This window comes from Engystomops pustulosus, chromosome 7 (genome assembly GCF_040894005.1).
Source record: "Engystomops pustulosus chromosome 7, aEngPut4.maternal, whole genome shotgun sequence".
Lineage (NCBI taxonomy): Eukaryota > Metazoa > Chordata > Amphibia > Anura > Leptodactylidae > Engystomops > Engystomops pustulosus.
In genome coordinates, this window is record NC_092417.1 from 10,156,680 (window position 1) to 10,181,266 (window position 24,587).

At 49.5% G+C, this 24,587-nt stretch overlaps 1 protein-coding gene across 3 annotated transcripts in view; it reads left to right on the forward strand.

The window, feature by feature from the left end:
* ARHGEF2 (Rho/Rac guanine nucleotide exchange factor 2) overlaps positions 1–24,587 on the forward strand; it is a 113,970-nt gene that overhangs the window by 5,198 nt on the left and 84,185 nt on the right. Inside the window, exons 1-2 of one of the 3 annotated variants that reach the window (XM_072114623.1) lie at positions 5,645–5,776; positions 23,491–23,953. In XM_072114623.1, the coding sequence (XP_071970724.1) occupies positions 23,697–23,953 (257 nt within the window). In that variant the 5' untranslated portion in view covers positions 5,645–5,776; positions 23,491–23,696. Of the gene's footprint in view, positions 1–5,644; positions 5,777–14,262; positions 14,333–23,490; positions 23,954–24,587 lie in introns of those variants that run through there. The other 2 variants (XM_072114622.1, XM_072114621.1) reach the window with 2 other exon arrangements.

Consider the following 24,587-nt stretch of genomic DNA (forward strand, 5'->3'; position numbering starts at 1 on the left):
AAATGAGGAGATAATTGTCCTTGAAATACAGCGGGATGTCATCAGTGATGTCATCAGAGCCGGAGCAGAGGATTCTGGGAGGTGGAAATAGGGCGTGATGTCATCAGTGATGTCACCAGAGCCGGAGCAGAGGATTCTGGGAGATGGAAATACAGTGTGATGTCATCAGTGATGTCACCAGAGCCGGAGCAGAGGATACTTGGAGGTGGAAATAGTGCGTGATGTCATCAGTGATGTCACCAGAGCCGGAGCAGAGGATTCTGGGAGGTGGAAATACGGCGTGATGTCATCAGTGATGTCACCAGAGCCGGAGCAGAGGATTCTGGGAGGTGGAAATACAGCGTGATGTCATCAGTGATGTCACCAGAGCCGGAGCAGAGGATTCTGGGAGGTGGAAATAGTGCGTGATGTCATCAGTGATGTCACCAGAGCCGGAGCAGAGGATTCTGGGAGGTGGAAATACGGCGTGATGTCATCAGTGATGTCACCAGAGCCGGAACAGAGGATACTTGGAGGTGGAAATACGGCGTGATGTCATCAGTGATGCCACCAGAGCCAGAGCAGAGGATTCTGGGAGGTGGAAATACGGCGTGATGTCATCAGTGATGTCACCAGAGCCGTAACAGAGGATTCTGGGAGGTGGAAATACGGCGTGATGTCATCAGTGATGTCACCAGAGCCGGAGCAGAGGATTCTGGGAGGTGGAAATACAGCATGATGTCATCAGTGATGTCACCAGAGCTGGAGCAGAGGATTCTGGGAGGTGGAAATACAGCATGATGTCATCAGTGATGTCACCAGAGCCGGAGCAGAGGATTCTGGGAGGTGGAAATACGGCGTGATGTCATCAGTGATGTCACCAGAGCCGGAGCAGAGGATTCTGGGAGGTGGAAATACGGTGTGATGTCATCAGTGATGTCAGAGGATTCTGGGAGGTGGATTCTCCCGTGTTATCAGGCTGTGGTTAGGACTGTGTTCACATTTGACGTCTGGTGAGGAGGAGGAGGGCATCTCCATCTTGTCACTTCTTCGCTGCCTGTAAAATCCTGGAGGACGTGTAAATGTTTAACCCCGGCCCATTATACGAGGTGGGGCGAGATCAAAGACACCCTACGTGTATGTATCCCATCACACTGACACTAACCCACAGAGCTGACAATCCACACAAGGCGCTGCCATTCCTGGAAAAGTTGAGTGGAAAGCAGGGTTTAGGGATGTAATGCGAGGACTGACACACACATACAGGAGATTTACCACTCTCAGGGTTAGTAAGACTGACCAATGCTTTGTTCATCCTGTGCCTCCTGATTCAGAAAGCCAGAACTGGAGTGATAGACAAGGAATGTAGCCAGGGGAGCATCAGCCAAGTTGAACCTCTCGCCTCAGGTAGCACCAGCTACAGCAAGATAGGGGGCAGCATCAGGGGCTCAGTCACATAGCTCCCGTACAGACCTATGGAAAGCTGGGTTGTCTGACACAGCGCTGTTCAGCCATGGTGTGACGTATGAATAGAAGGCTAGATCTGCAGTTAGGACTGACACTTATGCAGACACTCAGTGATACCCACCACAATGGACGCTGCTGGTGGTTGTCACCTCTACCAGTGAGGAGGAACGCCCCTTTAAGAGTCACGACCCGAGTCTGAGAACATGGAGGCGGCAATATTCCCAGGATTATTTCCCGCTGATCCCGACTTCTCCATGAGCTCATTCCGGATGTAATGTGCACATGATAACACTTCCTGGACACCTCACGTGAGGTCAGCAAGGTGTCCTGACCCCTCAGGAAATTCCAGGGCTCCCCCCCCCCCCCATGACTGATTAACTCCTGCGTGTCCAGACCATATGGGATCGGCTGTACCATGGCAGTGGCTCCTCTCCTGACCATGAGTGGTGCTGGTGGTGGTCATACTCACTGGTGACTCCCAGGGACCATGGTGATTATGGAGATCCCCTCGAATTCTGGGACATGAATCAGGCCCCACGTGGGAAACTCTGAGGAATTTAGACAAGATTGAAAATATAGGAGAGGAGACGTCATGGAGCAGATAGGAAGGAGCTGGAGATATCCGGGGATAGGACGGAAAAGAGGAGGAATCCCGAGGCCTCCAGGAAGCTGATAACATGGAGATCACCATGGAAACCAGCACCGTGTACACAACAGGAAGCCGGGCCGTGTATCTAATGTGTGATACTGCCTGCCGGGCCGTGTATCTAATGTGTGATACTGCCTGCCGGGCCGTGTATCTAATGTGTGATACTGCCTGCCGGGCCGTGTATCTAATGTGTGATACTGCCTGCCAAGCCGTGTATCTAATGTGTGATACTGCCTGCCAAGCCGTGTATCTAATGTGTGATACTGCCTGCCGGGCCGTGTATCTAATGTGTGATACTGCCTGCCAAGCCGTGTATCTAATGTGTGATACTGCCTGCCAAGCCGTGTATCTAATGTGTGATACTGCCTGCCGGGCCGTGTATCTAATGTGTGATACTGCCTGCCGGGTTGTGTATCTAATGTGTGATACTGCCTGCCGGGCCGTGTATCTAATGTGTGATACTGCCTGCCGGGTTGTGTATCTAATGTGTGATACTGCCTGCCGGGTTGTGTATCTAATGTGTGATACTGCCTGCCGGGCCGTGTATCTAATGTGTGATACTGCCTGCCGGGCCGTGTATCTAATGTGTGATACTGCCTGCCGGGCCGTGTATCTAATGTGTGATACTGCCTGCCGGGCCGTGTATCTAATGTGTGATACTGCCTGCCAAGCCGTGTATCTAATGTGTGATACTGCCTGCCAAGCCGTGTATCTAATGTGTGATACTGCCTGCCGGGCCGTGTATCTAATGTGTGATACTGCCTGCCAAGCCGTGTATCTAATGTGTGATACTGCCTGCCAAGCCGTGTATCTAATGTGTGATACTGCCTGCCGGGCCGTGTATCTAATGTGTGATACTGCCTGCCGGGCCGTGTATCTAATGTGTGATACTGCCTGCCGGGTTGTGTATCTAATGTGTGATACTGCCTGCCGGGCCGTGTATCTAATGTGTGATACTGCCTGCCGGGTTGTGTATCTAATGTGTGATACTGCCTGCCGGGTTGTGTATCTAATGTGTGATACTGCCTGCCAAGCCGTGTATCTAATGTGTGATACTGCCTGCCAAGCCGTGTATCTAATGTGTGATACTGTCTGCTGAGCTGTGTATCTAATGTGTGATATTGCCTGCCGGGTTGTGTATCTAATGTGTGATACTGTCTGCTGAGCTGTGTATCTAATCCTCTCCTGTGTGATACTGTTGAGCTGTGTATCTAATCCTCTCCTGTGAGATACTGCTGAGCTGTGTATCTAATCCTCTCCTGTGAGATACTGCTGAGCTGTGTATCTAATCCTCTTCTGTGTGATACTGTTGAGCTGTGTATCTAATCCTCTCCTGTGAGATACTGCTGAGCTGTGTATCTAATCCTCTCCTGTGAGATACTGCTGAGCTGTGTATCTAATCCTCTTCTGTGTGATACTGTTGAGCTGTGTATCTAATCCTCTCCTGTGTGATACTGCTGAGCTGTGTATCTAATCCTCTCCTGTGTGATACAGCTGAGCTATGTATCTAATCCTCTCCTGTGTGATACAGCTGAGCTGTGTATCTAATCCTCTCCTGTGTGATACAGCTGAGCTGTGTATCTCATCCTCTCCTGTGTGATACAGCTGAGCTGTGTATCTCATCCTCTCCTGTGTGATACAGCTGAGCTGTGTATCTCATCCTCTCCTGTGTGATACTGCTGAGCTATGTATCTAATCCTCTCCTGTGTGATACAGCTGAGCTGTGTATCTAATCCTCTCCTGTGTGATACAGCTGAGCTGTGTATCTCATCCTCTCCTGTGTGATACTGCTGAGCTGTGTATCTAATCCTCTCCTGTGTGATACAGCTGAGCTGTGTCTGGGTTGTGCTGTACATGTTGGTGCTGGTGTCAGGACCCAGTCAGTGGTGATGCTGAGGAGTGGGTGGCACAGGGCACAGAGCACAGGGCACAGAGCACAGCTGTGTGTGGGAGACGCAGGATCGGATCCATCCATGTGGATAGAGGCGACAGGTGGGAGACGTATGAGGCAGGTGAGAAGTGCACCGCGTCATCCACCATTGTCCTGATATCTTCTCATCATATCATGTCTGATCACCTGCCCATTATATCAGTGATGTGATCAGCAGGGGGCGGGGCTGTGACTACCTCTCACATGGGATATACAGGCAGGGGGCGGGGCTGTGACTACCTCTCACACAGGATGTACAGGCAGGGGGCGGGGCTGTGACTACCTCTCACATGGGATATACAGGCAGGGGGCGGGGCTGTGACTACCTCTCACACAGGATATACAGGCAGGGGGCGGGGCTGTGACTACCTCTCACACGGGATATACAGGCAGGGGGCGGGGCTGTGACTACCTCTCACATGGGATATACAGGCAGGGGGCGGGGCTGTGACTACCTCTCACATGGGATATACAGGCAGGGGGCGGGGCTGTGACTACCTCTCACACAGGATATACAAGCAGGGTGCGGGGCTGTGACTACCTCTCACATGGGATATACAGGCAGGGGGCGGGGCTGTGACTACCTCTCACATGGGATATACAGGCAGGGGGTGGGGCTGTGACTACCTCTCACACAGGATATACAGGCAGGGGGCGGGGCTGTGACTACCTCTCACATGGGATATACAGGCAGGGGGCAGGGCTGTGACTACCTCTCACACAGGATGTACAGGCAGGGGGCGGGGCTGTGACTACCTCTCACACGGGATATACGTACAGGCAGGGGGGCGGGGCTGTGACTACCTCTCACACAAGATACACAGGCAGGGGGCGGGGCGGTGACTACCTCTCACACAGGATGTACAGGCAGGGGCGGGGCTGTGACTACCTCTCACACGGGATATACGTACAGGCAGGGGGGCGGGGCTGTGACTACCTCTCACACAGGATATACAGGCAGGGGGCGGGGCTGTGACTACCTCCCACACAGGATGTACAGGCAGGGGGCAGGGCTGTGACTACCTCTCACACAGGATATACAGGCATGGGGCGGGGCTGTGACCACCTCTCACACAGGATGTACAGGCAGGGGGCGGGGCTGTGACTACCTCTCACACAGGATATACAGGCAGGGGGCGGGGCTGTGACTACCTCTCACACAGGATATACAAGCAGGGGGCGGGGCTGTGACCACCTCTCACACAGGATATACAGGCAGGGGGCGGGGCTGTTATTACCTCTCACACAGGATATACAGGCAGGGGGCGGGGCTGTTATTACCTCTCACACAGGATATACATGCCGGGGGCGGGGCTATAACTACCTCTCATACAGGATATACAGGCATGGGGCGGGGCTGTGACCACCTATCACACAGGATATACAGGTAGGGGGCGGGGCTGTGATATACAGGATACTGTTGTTACTGTACAGGTGAGACTCCCCTGTAAGCCCTGTGTGTACAGTATGTGAGGCCTTATCTCCATGGTCTCTCCCTGAGGTAAGACGAGTCGTCCTGTACACATTACTGTGTGTGATTAAAGTTTCATTATTGGGACGTGGAGTGCGGACAAGTGCCATCATGGCCTCAGCGCTCGGGTTATATATTTCAAAGCCAGGAATTAGCCATGTTTTAGGCTGACGTCTGCGCCGATTCTCCACCCAAATTATCACAGGAGAACAATTATGGCAGTGATCCTCCGCTCCCGGACACCAGAGCGTTTGATGTGACAATCCGGGAATATTTACAGGTAATTTACTGCTGACTACAGACCCGGAGCACGCGGGAGGAGGGACACATCACATCCCCTGGAGACAGCAACCCGCTTCATGTGGTTACCCAATAACTGCAGAGCAATGTGCTGCAGGTGTCTACAGAGGTCAGGGGTGGAATAATCTGCAGGATGTATCACTATGAATCAGGAGGTAGGGGAGCGATGCTCTGCAGATCTCTATAGCGGTCAGGGGTGTAACAATCTGCATGATGTATCGCTATGTATCAGGAGGTAGGGGAGCGATGCTCTGCAGGATATATCACTATGTATCAGGAGGTAGGGGAGCGATGCTCTGCAGGATATATCACTATGTATCAGGAGGTAGGGGAGCGATGCTCTGCAGAATATATCACTATGTATCAGGAGGCAGAGGAGCTATGCTCTGCAGGATATATCACTATGTATCAGGAGGTAGGGGAGCGATGCTCTGCAGGATATATCGCTATGTATTAGGAGGTAGAGAAGCGATGCTCTGCAGGATATATCGCTATGTATCAGGAGGTAGAGGAGCGATGCTCTGCAGGATATATCGCTATGTATCAGGAGGTAGAGGAGCGATGCTCTGCAGGATATATCGCTATGTATTAGGAGGTAGGGGAGCGATGCTCTGCAGGATATATCACTATGTATCAGGAGGTAGGGGAGCGATGCTCTGCAGAATATATCACTGTGTATCAGGAGGCAGAGGAGCTATGCTCTGCAATATATATTACTATGTATCAGGAGGCAGAGGAGCGATGCTCTGCAAATCTCTAGAGAGGTCAGGGGTGGAATAATCTGCAGCAGATATCACTATGTATCAGGTGGTAGAAGAGCGATGCTCTGCAGATCTCTATAAAGGTCAGGGGTGTTAAAATCTGCAGGATATATCACTATGTATCATGAGGAAGAGGAGCGATGCTCTGCAGGTCTCTAGAGAGGTCAGTGGTGTAATAATCTGCAGGATATATCGCTATGTATCAGGAGGTAGAGGAGTGATGCTCTGCAGATCTCTAGAGAGGTCAGGGGTGTAATAATCTGCAGGATATTTCACTATGTATCAGGAGGTAGATGAGCGATGCTCTGCAGATCTCTAGAGAGGTCAGGGGTGTAATAATCTGCAGGATATCTCACTATGCATCAGGAGGTAGAGGAGCGATGCTCTGTAGATTTCTAGAGAGGTCAGGGGTGTAATACTCTGCAGGATATATCTCTATGTATCAGGAGGTAGGGGAGTGATGCTCTGCAGAACTCTAGAGAGGTCAGTGGTGTAATAATCTGCAGGATATATCACTATGCATCAGGAGGTAGAGGAGTGATGCTCTGCAGATATCTAGAGGCGTCAGGGGTGTAATAAACTGCAGGATATATCCTTTGTGCTGTCGGTGTCTTTGCCCCATTTGTGATTGTGTTAGTTTTTTCTTTAATAATTTACAGACAGGAGGCACCGCCATGGGCACGACGCGCGCCCCAAATTTCATAAATGTATTTCTAGGGTGGCGGGAGGCTGGACACATTCCTGTTGAGGATTTGGGGTGTCTCACCCAGGACCTTCTCTTTTTGGGGAGGTACATAGATGATGTTTTTATTTTTTGGGACGATTTCCTCACCAGATGTAATGATAACAGAATAGTGATCACACAGGAAATACAGTGACCATCACTATAGACCTGCAGCAGGACACCCAGTGCGGACAATAGCCGGCGCCCCCCACAGCTGGGATCAGGAACACCAGCGGGACAATACCGGAGCAGGGATGTGATGAATAGGGGGACCCTAAGGACACTTTAAAATCTGCACATTCCAGAGCGGCGCCAACTCCTAGAACTGATCCCTTGTACTTTACAAACCAGAGAGATATAAAGTATCTGAGATACTACAATAGATTAATCATAGAACACTATAAAAGTCGCCTGGTGGTCATGTCCAAAACCACATCAGGAACGAGAATATTGGAGCGGACCCCCTATAGCCAGACACTGGGGACTAGTTTTATTAATCATGTCCGGTCCGTTTGGGTTCAAGGGGAAGAGACAAAAATTGCTGCTTTCTCCAGAGTGAGGAGCCATGGTTCTGGTGCTGTATTTATTTATAGATCTTGGTTCTGGTGCTGTATTTATTTATAGATCTTGGTTCTGGTGCTGCATTTATTTCTAGATCTTGGTTCTGGTGCTGCATTTATTTATAGATCTTGGTTCTGGTGCTGTATTTATTTATAGATCCTGGTTCTGGTGCTGTATTTCTTTATAGATCCTGGTTCTGGTGCTGCATTTATTTATAGATCTTGGTTCTGGTGCTGTATTTATTTATTGATCTTGGTTCGGGTGCTGTATTTATTTATAGATCTTGGTTCTGGTGCTGCATTTATTTATAGAACTCAGTTCTGGTGCTGTGTTTATGTATACAATGTTATCACTTGAATTTATGTATACAACTTCTGGTGCTAAATTTATACATAGAACTTGATTCTGGTGCTGTATTTATGTATAGAACTCTGCTCTAGAGCCGCATTTATCTACAGAATGTGTGTTTTTCATGAATCAAACTTGGTTCTGGTGCTGCATTCACTAAAGAATCTGGTTCTGGTACTGCATTTATTGAAACAACATGGTCCTGGTGCTGTATTTGTTTTTTATACAATTTGGTTCTGGTTCTGTGTTTATTTATAGAACTTGGTTCTGATGCTGCATTTATTTATAGAATTTGGTTCTGGTGCTTTATTTATTTATAGAATTTGGTTCTGATGCTGTATTTATTTATAGAATTTGGTTCTGGTGCTGCATTTATTTATAGATCTTGGTTCTGGTGCTGCATTTATTTATAGATCTTGGTTCTGGTGCTGTATTTATTTATAGATCTTGGTTCTGGTGCTGTGTTTATTTATAGATCTTGGTTCCGGTGCTGCATTTATTTATAGAACTCAGTTCTGGTGCTGTGTTTATGTATACAATGTTATCACTTGAATTTATGTATACAACTTCTGGTGCTAAATTTATACATAGAACTTGATTCTGGTGCTGTATTTACATACTAGGCTTGGTTATGATGCTATATTTATGTATAGAACTCAGCTCTAGAGCCGCATTTATGTATACAATGTGTGTTTTTCACGAATCAAACTTGGTTCTGATGCTGCATTCACTAAAGAATCTGGTTCTGGTACTGCATTTATTGAAACAACTTGGTCCTGGTGCTGTATTTGTTTTTTATACAATTTGGTTCTGGTTCTGTGTTTATTTATAGAACTTGGTTCTGATGCTGCATTTATTTATAGAATTTGGTTCTGGTGCTGTATTTATTTATAGAATTTGGTTCTGGTGCTGTATTTATTTAAAAAAATGGTTCTGGTGCTGTATTTATTTATAGAATTTGGTTCTGGTGCTGTATTTATTTATAGAATTTGGTTCTGGTGCTGCATTTATTTATAGAATGTGGTTCTGGTGCGGTATGTATTTATAGAACTTGGTTCTGGTGCGGCATTTATTTATAGAATTTGGTTCTGGTGCTGTGTTTATTTATAGAATTTGGTTCTGGTTCTGTATTTATTTATAGAACTTGGATCTTTTTTCAGTTAACCCTTAGTATCACTATGTATCTGTCAGGAGGTATAGGGGGTGATGATCAGCAGATCTCTAGAGGTCCGTGGTGTGATAATCTGCAGGCCATGTATGTGAGTATTACTAGTGGTGCGGTGGATGATTGGGCTGGGCCGGTTCTGTTCCTGTACAGTGTGTGCTCCCTGTATGACTGAGTGCCTGGTACTTGGCTCTGGTCGTCTGTGGTGGCCGCAGCTCAGTGTTTACATTACATCTACAAGAGGACGACGTCTTCTCCGGCCCCACCTAACCCTGATCTTAGCTACAGCCCTGATAGTACCTCCCCGACCCGCCAGCTGTGTCCTGTGATCCGGGGGATAAGTGACCCCCCCCGCTCCGAACCCTCCCATTAACTTCTGTAACAATATTTATTAATTGTATCTGTACAGAGAAACACATCCAGACCATAATAACACCATGTATATAATGATATATGTACAGCCGGTATAACCTGGGGATCTCCTGTATATAATGATATATGTACAGCCGGTATAACCTGGGGATCCCCTGTATATAATGATATATGTACAGCCGGTATAACCTGGGGATCTCCTGTATATAATGATATATGTACAGCCGGTATAACCTGGGGATCTCCTGTATATAATGATATATGTACAGCCGGTATAACCTGGGCATTTCCTGTATATAATGATATATGTACAGCCGGTATAACCTGGGGATCTCCTGTATATAATGATATATGTACAGCCGGTATAACCTGGGGATCTCCTGTATATAATGATATATGTACAGCTGGTATAACCTGGGGATCTCCTGTATATAATGATATATGTACAGCCGGTATAACCTGGGGATCTCCTGTATATAATGATATATATACAGCCGGTATAACCTGGGGATCTCCTGTATATAATGATATATGTACAGCCGGTATAACCTGGGGATCTCCTGTATATAATGATATATGTACAGCCGCTATAACCTGGGGATCTCCTGTATATAATGATATATGTACAGCCGGTATAACCTGGGGATCTCCTGTATATAATGATATATGCACAGCCGGTATAACCTGGGGATCTCCTGTATATAATGATATATGTACAGCCGGTATAACCTGGGGATCTCCTGTATATAATGATATATGCACAGCCGGTATAACCTGGGGATCTCCTGTATATAATGATACATGTACAGCCGGTATAACCTGGGGATCTCCTGTATATAATGATATATGTACAGCTGGTATAACCTGGGGATCTCCTGTATATAATGATATATGTACAGCTGGTATAACCTGGGGATCTCCTGTATATAATGATATATGTACAGCCGGTATAACCTGGGGATCTCCTGTATATAATGATGTATGTACAGCCGGTATAACCTGGGGATCTCCTGTATATAATGATATATGTACAGCAGGTATAACCAGGGGATCTCCTGTATATAATGATATATGTACAGCCGGTATAACCTGGGGATCTCCTGTATATAATGATATATGTACAGCCGGTATAACCTGGGGATCTCCTGTATATACAGATATATATACAGCCGGTATAACCTGGGGATCTCCTGTATATAATGATATATGTACAGCCGGTATAACCTGGGGATCTCCTGTATATAATGATATATTTACAGCTGGTATAACCTGGGGATCTCCTATAAATAGTGATATATGTACAGCCGGTATAACCTGGGGATCTCCTGTATATAATGATATATGTATAGCCGGTATAACCTGGGGATCTCCTGTATATAATGATATCTGTACAGCCGGGATAACCTGGGGATCTCCTGTATATAATGATATATGTACAGCCGGTATAACCTGGGGATCTCCTGTATATAATGATATATGTACAGCCGGTATAACCTGGGGATCTCCTGTATATAATGATATATGTACAGCCGGTATAACCTGGGGATCTCCTGTATATAATGATATATGTACAGCCGGTATAACCTGGGGATCTCCTGTATATAATGATATATGTACAGCCGGTATAACCTGGGGATCTCCTGTATATAATGATATATGTACAGCCGGTATAACCTGGGAATCTCCTGTATATAATGATATATGTACAGCTGGTATAACCTGGGGATCTCCTGTATATAGTGATATATGTACAGCTGGTATAACCTGGGGATCTCCTGTATATAATGATATATGTACAGCCGGTATAACCTGGGGATCTCCTGTATATAATGATATATGTACAGCCGGTATAACCTGGGGATCTCCTGTATATAATGATATATGTACAGCTGGTATAACCTGGGAATCTCCTGTATATAATGATATATGTACAGCCGGTATAACCTGGGGATCTCCTGTATATAATGATATATGTACAGCCGGTATAACCTGGGGATCTCCTGTATATAATGATATATGTACAGCCGGTATAACCTGGGGATCTCCTGTATATAGTGATATATGTACATCCGGTATAACCTGGGGATCTCCTGTATATAATGATATATGTACAGCTGGTATAACCTGGGGATCTCCTGTATATAATGATATATGTACAGCTGCTATAACCTGGGGATCTCCTTTATATAATGATATATGTACAGCCGGTATAACCTGGGGATCTCCTGTATATAATGATATATGTACAGCCGGTATAACCTGGGGATCTCCTGTATATAATGATATATGTACAGCCGGTATAACCTGGGGATCTCCTGTATATAATGATATATGTACAGCCGGTACAACCTGGGGATCTCCTGTATATAATGATATATGTACAGCCGGTATAACCTGGGGATCTCCTGTATATAATGATATATGTACAGCCGGTATAACCTGGGGATCTCCTGTATATAATGATATATGTACAGCCGGTATAACCTGGGCATCTCCTTTATATAATGATATATGTACAGCCGGTATAACCTGGGGATCTCCTGTATATAATGATATATGTACAGCTGGTATAACCTGGGGATCTCCTGTATATAATGATATATGTACAGCCGGTATAACCTGGGGATCTCCTGTATATAATGATATATGTACAGCCGGTATAACCTGGGGATCTCCTGTATATAATGATATATGTACAGCCGGTATAACCTGGGGATCTCCTGTATATAATGATATATGTACAGCCGGTATAACCTGGGGATCTCCTGTATATAATGATATATGTACAGCCGGTATAACCTGGGGATCTCCTGTATATAGTGATATATGTACAGCCGGTATAACCTGGGGATCTCCTGTATATAATTATATATGTACAGCCGGTATAACCTGGGGATCTCCTGTATATAATGATATATGTACAGCCGGTATAACCTGGGGATCTCCTGTATATAGTGATATATGTACAGCCGGTATAACCTGGGGATCTCCTGTATATAGTGATATATGTACAGCCGGTATAACCTGGGGATCTCCTGTATATAATGATATATGTACAGCCGGTATAACCTGGGAATGTCCTGTATATAATGATATATGTACAGCCGGTATAACCTGGGGATCTCCTGTATATAATGATATATGTACAGCCGGTATAACCTGGGGATCTCCTGTATAAAATGATATATGTACAGCCGGTATAACCTGGGGATCTCCTGTATATAATGATATATGTACTGCCGGTATAACCTGGGGATCTCCTGTATATAGTGATATATGTACAGCTGGTATAACCTGGGGATCTCCTGTATATAATGATATATGTACAGCCGGTATAACCTGGGGATCTCCTGTATATAATGATATATGTACAGCCGGTATAACCTGGGGATCTCCTGTATATAATGATATATGTACAGCTGGTATAACCTGGGGATCTCCTGTATATAATGATATATGTACAGCCGGTATAACCTGGGGATCTCCTGTATATAATGATATATGTACAGCTGGTATAACCTGGGGATCTCCTGTATATAATGATATATGTACAGCTGGTATAACCTGGGGATCTCCTGTATATAATGAAATATGTACAGCCGGTATAACCTGGGGATCTCCTGTATATAATGATATATGTACAGCTGGTATAACCTGGGGATCTCCTGTATATAATGATATATGTACAGCCGGTATAACCTGGGGATCTCCTGTATATAATGATATATGTACAGCCGGTATAACCTGGGGATCTCCTGTATATAATGATATATGTACAGCCGGTATAACCTGGGGATCTCCTGTATATAATGATATATGTACAGCCGGTATAACCTGGGGATCTCCTGTATATAATGATATATGTAAAGCCGGTATAACCTGGGGATCTCCTGTATATACATCAGTGACACACACGCTGGGCTTAGATACATCTGGCAGTTTCACACACGCTGGGCTTAGATACATCTGGCAGTTTCACACACGCTGGGCTTAGATACATCAGGCAGTATCACACACGCTGGGCTTAGATACATCAGGCAGTATCACACACGCTGGACTTAGAGACATCTGGAAGTATCACACACGCTGGGCTTAGATACATCAGGCAGTATCACACACGCTGGGCTTAGATACATCTGGCAGTATCACACACGCTGAGCTTAGATACATCAGGCAGTATCACACACGCTGAGCTTAGATACATCTGGCAGTATCACACACACTGAGCTTAGATACATCAGGCAGTATCACACACGCTGAGCTTAGATACATCTGGCAGTATCACACACGCTGAGCTTAGATACATCAGGCAGTATCACACACGCTGAGCTTAGATACATCTGGCAGTATCACACACGCTGAGCTTAGATACATCAGGCAGTATACATGTGTTATCAGCCGCTATTATCTCTGTGTCTGGATGTGTAATCATTGTCCGGGCCGGGGCGGGGCTATCACTCCTGGAGGGAGGAGTCAGGGGCGGGGCCTGCAGGTAGAAGATCCCATGTGATCAGGATGAGAGAACTTACCTGGAGGCGATGGGGAGACCGAAGGGGCCGGGGATGGAGCCTGGGATGGAGCCTGGCATAGAGCCTGGCATAGAGGGTAAGTACACAGGGAGCACTACAGGTCCCAGCATCACCTCTCATACAGCACACAGGCTGAAGAGCTGATACTCCACTGGTGACATCATGTGCACATCACAGGTCATGACAGGAGATAGGGGCACCCACAGGGCTCGCCCTGCAGGAGGGGCACCCACAGGGCTCACCCTGCAGGAGGGGCACCCACAGGGCTCACCCTGCAGGAGGGGCACCCACAGGGCTCACCCTGCAGGAGGGGCACCCACAGGGCTCACCCTGCAGGAGGGGCACCCACAGGGCTCACCCTGCAGGAGGGGCACCCACAGGGCTCACCCTTCAGGAGGGGCACCCAGAGGGCTCACCCTGCAGGAGGGGCACCCAGAGGGCTCACCCTGCAGGAGGGGCACCCAGAGGGCTCACCCTGCAGGAGGGGCACCCAGAGGGCTCACCCTGCAGGAGGGGCACCCAGAGGGCTCACCCTGCAGGAGGGGCACCCAGAGGGCTCACCCTGCAGGAGGGGCACCCAGAGGGCTCACCCTGCAGGAGGGGCACCCAGAGGGCTCACCCTGCAGGAGGGGCACCCAGAGGGCTCACCCTGCAGGAGGGGCACCCAGAGGGCTCACCCTGCAGGAGGGGCACCCAGAGGGCTCACCCTGCAGGAGGGGCACCCACAGGGCTCACCCTGCAGGAGGGGCACCCACAGGGCTCACCCTGCAGGAGGGGCACCCACAGGGCTCACCCTGCAGGAGGGGCACCCACAGGGCTCACCCTGCAGGAGGGGCACCCACAGGGCTCACCCTGCAGGAGGGGCACCCAGGAGAGGCACCCACAGGGCTCACCCTGCAGGAGGGGCACCCACAGGGCTCACCCTGCAGGAGGGGCACCCACAGGGCTCACCCTGCAGGAGGGGCACCCCCAGTGCTCACCCTGCAGGAGGGGCACCCCCAGGGCTCACCCTGCAGGAGGGGCACCCCCAGGGCTCACCCTGCAGGAGGGGCACCCCCAGGGCTCACCCTGCAGGAGGGGCACCCCCAGGGCTCACCCTGCAGGAGGGGCACCCCCAGGGCTCACCCTGCAGGAGGGGCACCCCCAGGGCTCACCCTGCAGGAGGGGCACCCACAGGGCTCACCCTGCAGGAGGGGCACCCCCAGGGCTCACCCTGCAGGAGGGGCACCCCACGGCTCACCCTCCAGGATGCTGCTGGTATTTGTATTGTATGGCGCTGGTTGTGGTCACTGTAATGATAATATCTTTATATTATTATTTATATAGCGCCATCACATCACCGCTGTATTGTAGTGTTGGGCAGTGGTTACTGTATAGCGCCATTATTATATCCCTGGGCGCTGTATGTTATGGGGGTACATGCTGTATGGCGGTTTTCTTTTCATGGTGATGGCGCCAAATGGTTGTAGTAATTGTGGTGTTATGTGACTCCACATGGCGGTATTACATGTGCTGTGTATAGTGCATCCATATAGTGTACTGGTTACTTAATGTGGCATATAAAAGGTGCTACTTACCTGGTTCTATTATTGGGGCACTGGCGCTGTTGTTGGGGCACTGGCGCTGTTGTTGGGGCACTGGCGCTGTTGTTGGGGCACTGGCGCTGTTGTTGGGGCACTGGCGCTGTTATTGGGGCACTGGCGCTGTTATTGGGGCACTGGCGCTGTTATTGGGGCACTAGTGCTGTTATTGGGGCACTAGCACTATTATTTCTTCCCATGTTTGGTACACTTGTGTAGTGGTAATACTTACCTAGTACGGTGATGGTGCTATTATTTACTCACAGTATGTTGGTATTTTGGCACCCATAATTCTGGTCCCCACTATTATTGGGTGCTACATCCTGGTCTCCTAGCAGTATGATGTGGGGTGCAGTGTTATGGGGTGCTACATCCTGGTCTCCTAGCAGTATGATGTGGGGTGCAGTGTTATGGGGTGCTACATCCTGGTCTCCTAGCAGTATGATGTGGGGTGCAGTGTTAAGGGGTGCCACATCCTGGTCCTCCTAGCAGTATGATGTGGGGTGCAGTGTTATGGGGGGCACATCCTGGTCCTCCTAGCAGTATGATGTGGGGTGCAGTGTTATGGGGGACACATCCTGTGCCTCCTAGCAGTATGATGTGGGGTGTAGTGTTATGGGGGACACATCCTGGGCCTCCTAGCAGTATGATGTGGGGTGCAGTGTTATGGGGTGCCACATCCTGGTCCTCCTAGCAGTATGATGTGGGGTGCAGTGTTATGGGGGGCACATCCTGGTCCTCCTAGCAGTATGATGTGGGGTGCAGTGTTATGGGGGGCACATCCTGGTCCTCCTAGCAGTATGATGTGGGGTGTAGTGTTATGGGGGGCACATCCTGGGCCTCCTAGCAGTATGATGTGGGGTGCAGTGTTATGGGGGGGACACATCCTGGGCCTCCTAGCAGTATGATGTGGGGTGCAGTGTTATGGGGGGGGGCACATCCTGGTCCTCCTAGCAGTATGATGTGGGGTGCAGTGTTATGGGGGGCACATCCTGGGCCTCCTAGCAGTATGATGTGGGGTGCAGTGTTATGGGGGCCACATCCTGGTCCTCCTAGCAGTATGATGTGGGGTGCAGTGTTATGGGGTGCCACATCCTGTGCCTCCTAGCAGTATGATGTGGGGTGCAGTGTTATGGGGTGCCACATCCTGTGCCTCCTAGCAGTATGATGTGGGGTGCAGTGTTATGGGGTGCCACATCCTGGGCCTCCTAGCAGTATGATGTGGGGTGCAGTGTTATGGGGGTGCCACCCCCTGGGTGTCCTAGCAGTATGATGTGGGGTGCAGTGTTATGGGGTGACACATCCTGGTCCTCCTAGCAGTATGATGTGGGGTGCAGTGTTATGGGGGGCACATCCTGGGCCTCCTAGCAGTATGATGTGGGGTGCAGTGTTATGGGGGGCACATCCTGGGCCTCCTAGCAGTATGATGTGGGGTGCAGTGTTATGGGGGGCACATCCTGGTCCTCCTAGCAGTATGATGTGGGGTGCAGTGTTATGGGGGGCACATCCTGGTCCTCCTAGCAGTATGATGTGGGGTGTAGTGTTATGGGGGGCACATCCTGGGCCTCCTAGCAGTATGATGTGGGGTGCAGTGTTATGGGGGGGACACATCCTGGGCCTCCTAGCAGTATGATGTGGGGTGCAGTGTTATGGGGGGGGGGCACATCCTGGTCCTCCTAGCAGTATGATGTGGGGTGCAGTGTTATGGGGGGCACATCCTGGGCCTCCTAGCAGTATGATGTGGGGTGCAGTGTTATGGGGGCCACATCCTGGTCCTCCTAGCAGTATGATGTGGGGTGCAGTGTTATGGGGTGCCACATCCTGTGCCTCCTAGCAGTATGATGTGGGGTGCAGTGTTATGGGGGCCACATCCTGGGCCTCCTAGCAGTATGATGTAGGGTGCAGTGTTATGGGGTGCCACATCCTGGGCCTCCTAGCAGTATGATGTGGGGTGCAGTGTTATGGGGGTGCCACCCCCTGGGTGTCCTAGCAGTATGATGTGGGGTGCAGTGTTATGGGGTGACACATCCTGGTCCTCCTAGCAGTATGATGTGGGGTGCAGTGTTATGGGGGACACATCCTGGGCCTCCTAGCAGTATGATGTGGGGTGCAGTGTTATGGGGGGGGGGCACATCCTGGTCCTCCTAGCAGTATGATGTGGGGTGTAGTGTTATGGGGGGCACATCCTGGTCCTCCTAGCAGTATGATGTGGGGTGCAGTGTTATGGGGTGCCACATCCTGTGCCTCCTAGCAGTATGATGTGGGGTGTAGTGTTATGGGGGGCACATCCTGGTCCTCCTAGCAGTATGATGTGGGGTGCAGTGTTATGGGGGTGCCACATCCTGTGCCTCCTAGCAGTATGATGTGGGGTGTAGTGTTATGGGGGGCACATCCTGGTCTCCTAGCAGTATGATGTGGGGTGCAGTGTTATGGGGGACACATCCTGGTCCTCCTAGCAGTATGATGTGGGGTGCAGTGTTATGGGGGTGCCACATCCTGGGCCTCCTAGCAGTATGATGTGGGGTGCAGTGTTATGGGGTGCCACATCCTGGTCTCCTAGCAGTATGATGTGGGGTGCAGTGTTATGGGGGACACATCCTGGTCCTCCTAGCAGTATGATGTAGGGTGCAGTGTTATGGGGTGCCACATCCTGTGCCTCCTAGCAGTATGATGTGGGGTGTAGTGTTATGGGGGGCACATCCTGGTCCTCCTAGCAGTATGATGTGGGGTGCAGTGTTATGGGGGGGGCACACCCTGGTCCTCCTAGCAGTATGATGTGGGGTACAGTGTTATGGGGTGCCACATCCTGGTCCTCCTAGCAGTATGATGTGGGGTGCAGTGTTATGGGGTGCCACATCCTGTGCCTCCTAGCAGTATGATGTGGGGTGCAGTGTTATGGGGGACACATCCTGGGCCTCCTAGCAGTATGATGTGGGGTGCAGTGTTATGGGGTGCCACATCCTGGTCCTCCTAGCAGTATGATGTGGGGTACAGTGTTATGGGGGACACATCCTGGGCCTCCTAGCAGAATGATGTGGGGTGCAGTGTTATGGGGGACACATCCTGGGCCTCCTAGCAGTATGATGTGGGGTGCAGTGTTATGGGGGACACATCCTGGGCCTCCTAGCAGTATGATGTGGGGTGTAGTGTTATGGGGGGCACATCCTGGGCCTCCTAGCAGTATGATGTGGGGTGCAGTGTTATGGGGGGCACATCCTGGGCCTCCTAGCAGTATGATGTGGGGTGCAGTGTTATGGGGGCCACATCCTGGTCCTCCTAGCAGTGTGGCAGCTGCAGAGCGTCGCGCCTGTGGTGAGGAGACATGGGAGGGACAGACAGGGATTAGTGAGTGTTTTGTTCTCCTCATGAGGACGGGTCACACCAGTTACTGGAGCAGACAATGTCTGCCATGGCCAGGTAGCGCCGCACCAGGGGGGGGGGGGGGGGGTGGTGGCATTGTATTCCCCAGCTCTGGATTCTGATTGGTTGTCCTTTAGGTCTCAATGTGTCTCTCTCTCTCTCTCTCTCTGAATTTTGTTGCGCGCCCTAAGTTACGGGTGCAACAAAAATAGTGGTGCCCTCTATGGGGGCAGGGGGGTGCCAGAAATCGTGAATCCGGCGCCCCCTGGACACTACACAGGACGCTGCACACAGTACACACCGCACTGCTCTTAGTAAATGTGGCCCGATGTGTCACATCCGGAGTAAGAAATTCTGAGGGGGCGGTCACACGTGGCGTTTTGGCCATGCGTTTTACATATTACCCTGTGTTCGGCTGCTTTGAATCCGTTTTTCTTCTTTGCAGCTGTGTTACACTTAAAGCAATGAAAGAAAAACGCTTTTATAGCAGCCAAAAGCGCGGTAACATGTTAAACGCCACACGTGAACGAACCCTCAGCTGTAATAAAGCTCAGGCCCTCCCAGTGAGGAGGGAACAGGGGTGTAATGAAATGTTAGCGCTCCCCTTTAAGAGGTGGTCACAGGTGTCTGTGCTGACAGGATGGACTGTACCATTGATACTGAGCGGGGGGTGGGGGCAGTTTTTGGCCTGGGGGGTGATGTTATGGCGTCTCAGTGTACACTATCATTACATTATATGGCTGGGGAAGTAGTGGGTTGATACAGACCACTGGTTTTATGGAGAACTATTGTCATGCATTAGTACCTGTGATACTACTACTCTCAACATTGCCTGCCCTGGTTACACAACGGCTGGGGAGTTGTGTAACTCCATATATAATCCTGTGAGATTCCAGATTATCAGACAGGACGTTGCTGGATTATCAGTAGTGACTATTTGAGGGTCTTCCTGTCAGTTTCTGGGACATCACATTACAGACGGGACGTCTCCGGTCAGATGCTTATAAAGAACGCCCCCCCCCCCCGGGGGCTCTGATCTGTGGGATGTCTGCTACTAATCCAAGCAGAGAATATTTCTATGGACATCCCCTTTAAGTAGGCAACTTCAGAGGTCATGTGACCTGCTGCTTTCCAGGGTCCTCTCCTGGTGACCAATATTTCTACTAAAAGGGGATGTCTACAGGAGACTACTAGTGTGACCTGCTGATTTCCAAACCAATCCTGGCACTTTAGAGGTTAATAGGTAGATTTGTCCCCCTAGTCATGGACTGTCCTCTGACCGGCACTTTATGGAAGATTTTTGAGGTAATTTCTCCCACGTACGGCATTGTGTTATGTAGATCAGGTGGAGGATCTCTCTTGGTGACTGGAAATTGTATGGACATCCCCTTTAAGTCGGTGACCATGTGGATGAGGTGCGTACATAGAGCTGTTACACTGCGGTCCTGGGGGTAATTACCTGGGCCCCGGGGTGATGAGTCGCTGGGGGCGATGGTGTTCTGCTCCGGTGGGTGCGGAGGGTTGTGTTACACCCCCCATCACTGGGGGCATTGTCACACAGGGGGAGGGGGGTCCTGCAGTAATTACCCCCCCACACACAAACATCTTCCCACAACTTTAATTATGACTCCCTGGAGCGGAACAGCGACCACAATCTATATTATTACTGAGTAACGGGGAGACCAGCCGAGCATGAAGACCCCTCTAGTGTCCTGGCACATCTGTATGGCGGTATTATGTGCACGCTATACTGGTCATTGTTTATTCTGAATATATATGTATGTTAGTATGATCCTGGCACCAAATGGCGGTATTATTCTGGATGCACAAGGCAGTATAATTTTGGCAATATATGGTGGTAGTATGCGGAATGTACATGGCAGTATAATATTGTTGCTGTATGGCGGTATTATGTGGGAGTATAAGGCAATATTATCTATTCACTAGATTGCAGTATTTTCTTAGTGCTATACGGCAGTATTACGTAGGGGTAATAGATACATATACTGGTGCTATATGGCAGTATTATGTGGTGGTACATGGCGGTATTATGTGGTGGTACATGGCGGTATTATGTGGTGGTACATGGCGGCATTATGTGGGGGTACATGGCGGCATTATGTGGGGGTACATGGCGGTATTATGTGGGGGTACATGGCGGTATTATATGGAGGTATATTGCGGTATGATATAGGCACTATACTGCCTATTAGGTAGGTTCTAACTTACATTCTACACTCTGTATTGAAGTATATACACTATACATTGTGTGGGCTGCATATAGCAGTATAATGTATGGTGATTTGGTGGTTTATGGCGGGTTGTACTGCATACGCCATGTAATCCTGACTCCATTTAGTATTATTTTGTAAAGTGTATAAGGCGGTGTAACCTTGGCGCTGTGTGGCTGCATTGTTTGGGCTGTATATAGTGGTATAATCTTGGCACTATTTGGCGGCATTGTGTAGCCTGTCTATTGTAATATTACCTATACACAATTTGGCAGCGTAACGCGGGATGTTTTATACTGTATGGTCTTGGCATTATCTTTAGGGGTATTATGGGGGCTGTATATGGTAGTGTAACCCTGGCACTATATGGTAGTATTATGTGGGATCTGTAATCCTGGCACTATATGGCGGTATTATGTGGGCTGTATATGGCGGTATTATGTGGGCTGTATATGGCGGTATTATGTGGGCTGTATATGGCGGTATTATGTGGGCTGTATATGGCGGTATTATGTGGGCTGTATATGGTGGTATTATGTGGGCTGTATATGGCGGTATTATGTGGGCTGTATGTGGCGGTATTATGTGGGCTGTATGTGGCGGTATTATGTGGGCTGTATGTGGCGGTATTATGTGGGCTTTATGTGGCGGTATTATGTGGGCTGTATATGGCGGTATTATGTGGGCTGTATGTGGCGGTATTATGTGGGCTGTATGTGGTGGTATTATGTGGGCTGTATATGGTGGTATTATGTGGGCTGTATATGGTAGTATTATGTGGGCTGTATATGGTAGTATTATTTGGGCTGTATATGGCGGTATTATGTGGGCTGTATATGGCGGTATTATGTGGGCTGTATGTGGCGGTATTATGTGGGCTGTATGTGGCGGTATTATGTGGGCTGTATGTGGCGGTATTATGTGGGCTGTATATGGCGGTATTATGTGGGCTGTATATGGCGGTATTATGTGGGCTGTATATGGCGGTATTATGTGGGCTGTATATGGCGGTATTATGTGGGCTGTATATGGCGGTGTTATGTGGGCTGTATGTGGCGGTATTATGTGGGCTGTATATGGTAGTATTATGTGGGCTGTATATGGTAGTATTATTTGGGCTGTATATGGCGGTATTATGGGGCTGCATAAGGTAGTGGCACATTTCCCCCGGACCTCCGGTTCTGGTCCTGCCCTCCTCCCTGGACTTTGTGATCATCTTGTGTTCTGTAAACTCCATTAGCAGGTGAAGAGGAGGCGGCAGTGTAATGTGCAGGTGCCTCCTGCCCCCTAGTGGCCAGTGCCGGAGGTACACAGCACATCATGCTGACACCACAGCGCCCCCCGCAGATACATAGAGACATTACAGGAAGCTTCTCCTCTGCTCTACTAGTGCAATGAGGTTTTCTATCTTTTGTGCTGTCACTTGTTCCCATATGTATGTGAACCCCTTACTGAATGGAAATAATTCTCCAACATAAATTATTGTAATCCTTGGGATCTCTGCTGCTCTCGCCCTCCGCCCATGAATATACATAGGGGATTATTACTATATATAGTACATGTATACATGCAGCACTGGTGTCCTCTGTACATGTGCCGGACACTGGAGAGGTTGTAATGACACCATGAGCTGTATACACCCCCCTGTGGTCGGTGGCGCAGCGCCGAGCTCCTCCCCCTGTGGTCGGTGGTGCAGTGCCGAGCTCCTCCCCCTGTGGTCGGTGGCGCAGTGCCGAGCTCCTCCCCCTGTGGTCGGTGGCGCAGTGCCGAGCTCCTCCCCCTGTGGTCGGTGGCGCAGTGCCGAGCTCCTCCCCCTGTGGTCGGTGGCGCAGTGCCGAGCTCCTCCCCCTTGTGGTCGGTGGCGCAGTGCCGAGCTCCTCCCCCTGTGGTCGGTGGCGCAGTGCCGAGCTCCTCCCCCTTGTGGTCGGTGGCGCAGTGCCGAGCTCCTCCCCCTGTGGTCGGTGGCGCAGTGCCGAGCTCCTCCCCCTGTGGTCGGTGGCGCAGTGCCGAGCTCCTCCCCTCTGTCCCCTCTTGGTGTAATATTGTATATATTTTGCTTTCAGGTGAATCTGGAGAAGCGTAGATGTCCGTGCGGTACAGAAGAGACGTGGCGCCCCCTATGTACGTTATATGTCGCCCTCTACAAGAATGCACGTTGTGATGGTCCATAGCACTGAGCGGTGTGTATGTGTGGTAGTCACAGCCCCGCCCCCTACTTCTTCCTGATCTTCCCCTGACTGTGGCCGCTGTGTATAAGAGGAGGGCAGGAATGAATAACGCTGAGGTGTTTGATGCCGGGCCCTACATGGTGCGGGGCCACAAGCAGCGGTGCCTGTCCGCAGTGGAGCAGCGGGTACCCAGTGACCTGGACCTACAGGAACTCCAGGAGGAGCAGGACCGGTTCTTGGGAGTCCCCATGCGGAGATACGGCCCAACAAGGTCCTCGGTCCATGTACGAGACTCCTTCCGGAGACACAGCTGGGAACCGGGCAAGAGGATGCAGGAGGAAGAGCCCGGCTATGAGAGGTACATCCTACTACTACTGCCATGGTGGGATTAGATACACCGCTCAGCAGGCAGTATCACACAGGATAGGATTAGATACACCGCTCAGCAGGCAGTATCACACAGGAGAGGATTAGATACACCGCCCAGCAGGCAGTATCACACAGGATGGGATTAGATACACCGCTCAGCAGGCAGTATCACACAGGATAGGATTAGATACACAGCTCAGCAGACAGTATCACACAGGAGAGGATTAGATACACAGCTCAGCAGTCAGTATCACACAGGAGAGGATTAGATACACAGCTCAGCAGACAGTATCACACAGGAGAGGATTAGATACACCGCTCAGCAGGCAGTATCACACAGGAGAGGATTAGATACACAGCTCAGCTGTATCACACAGGAGAGGATTAGATACACCGCTCAGCAGGCAGTATCTCACAGGAGAGGATTAGATACACAGCTCACCAGACAGTATCACACAGGATAGGATTAGATACACAACTCAACAGTCAGTATCACACAGGATAGGATTAGATACACAGCTCAGAAGGCTGTATCACACATGATGGGATTAGATACACCGCTCAGCAGGCAGTATCACACAGGAGAGGATTAGATACACAGCTCAGCAGACAGTATCACACAG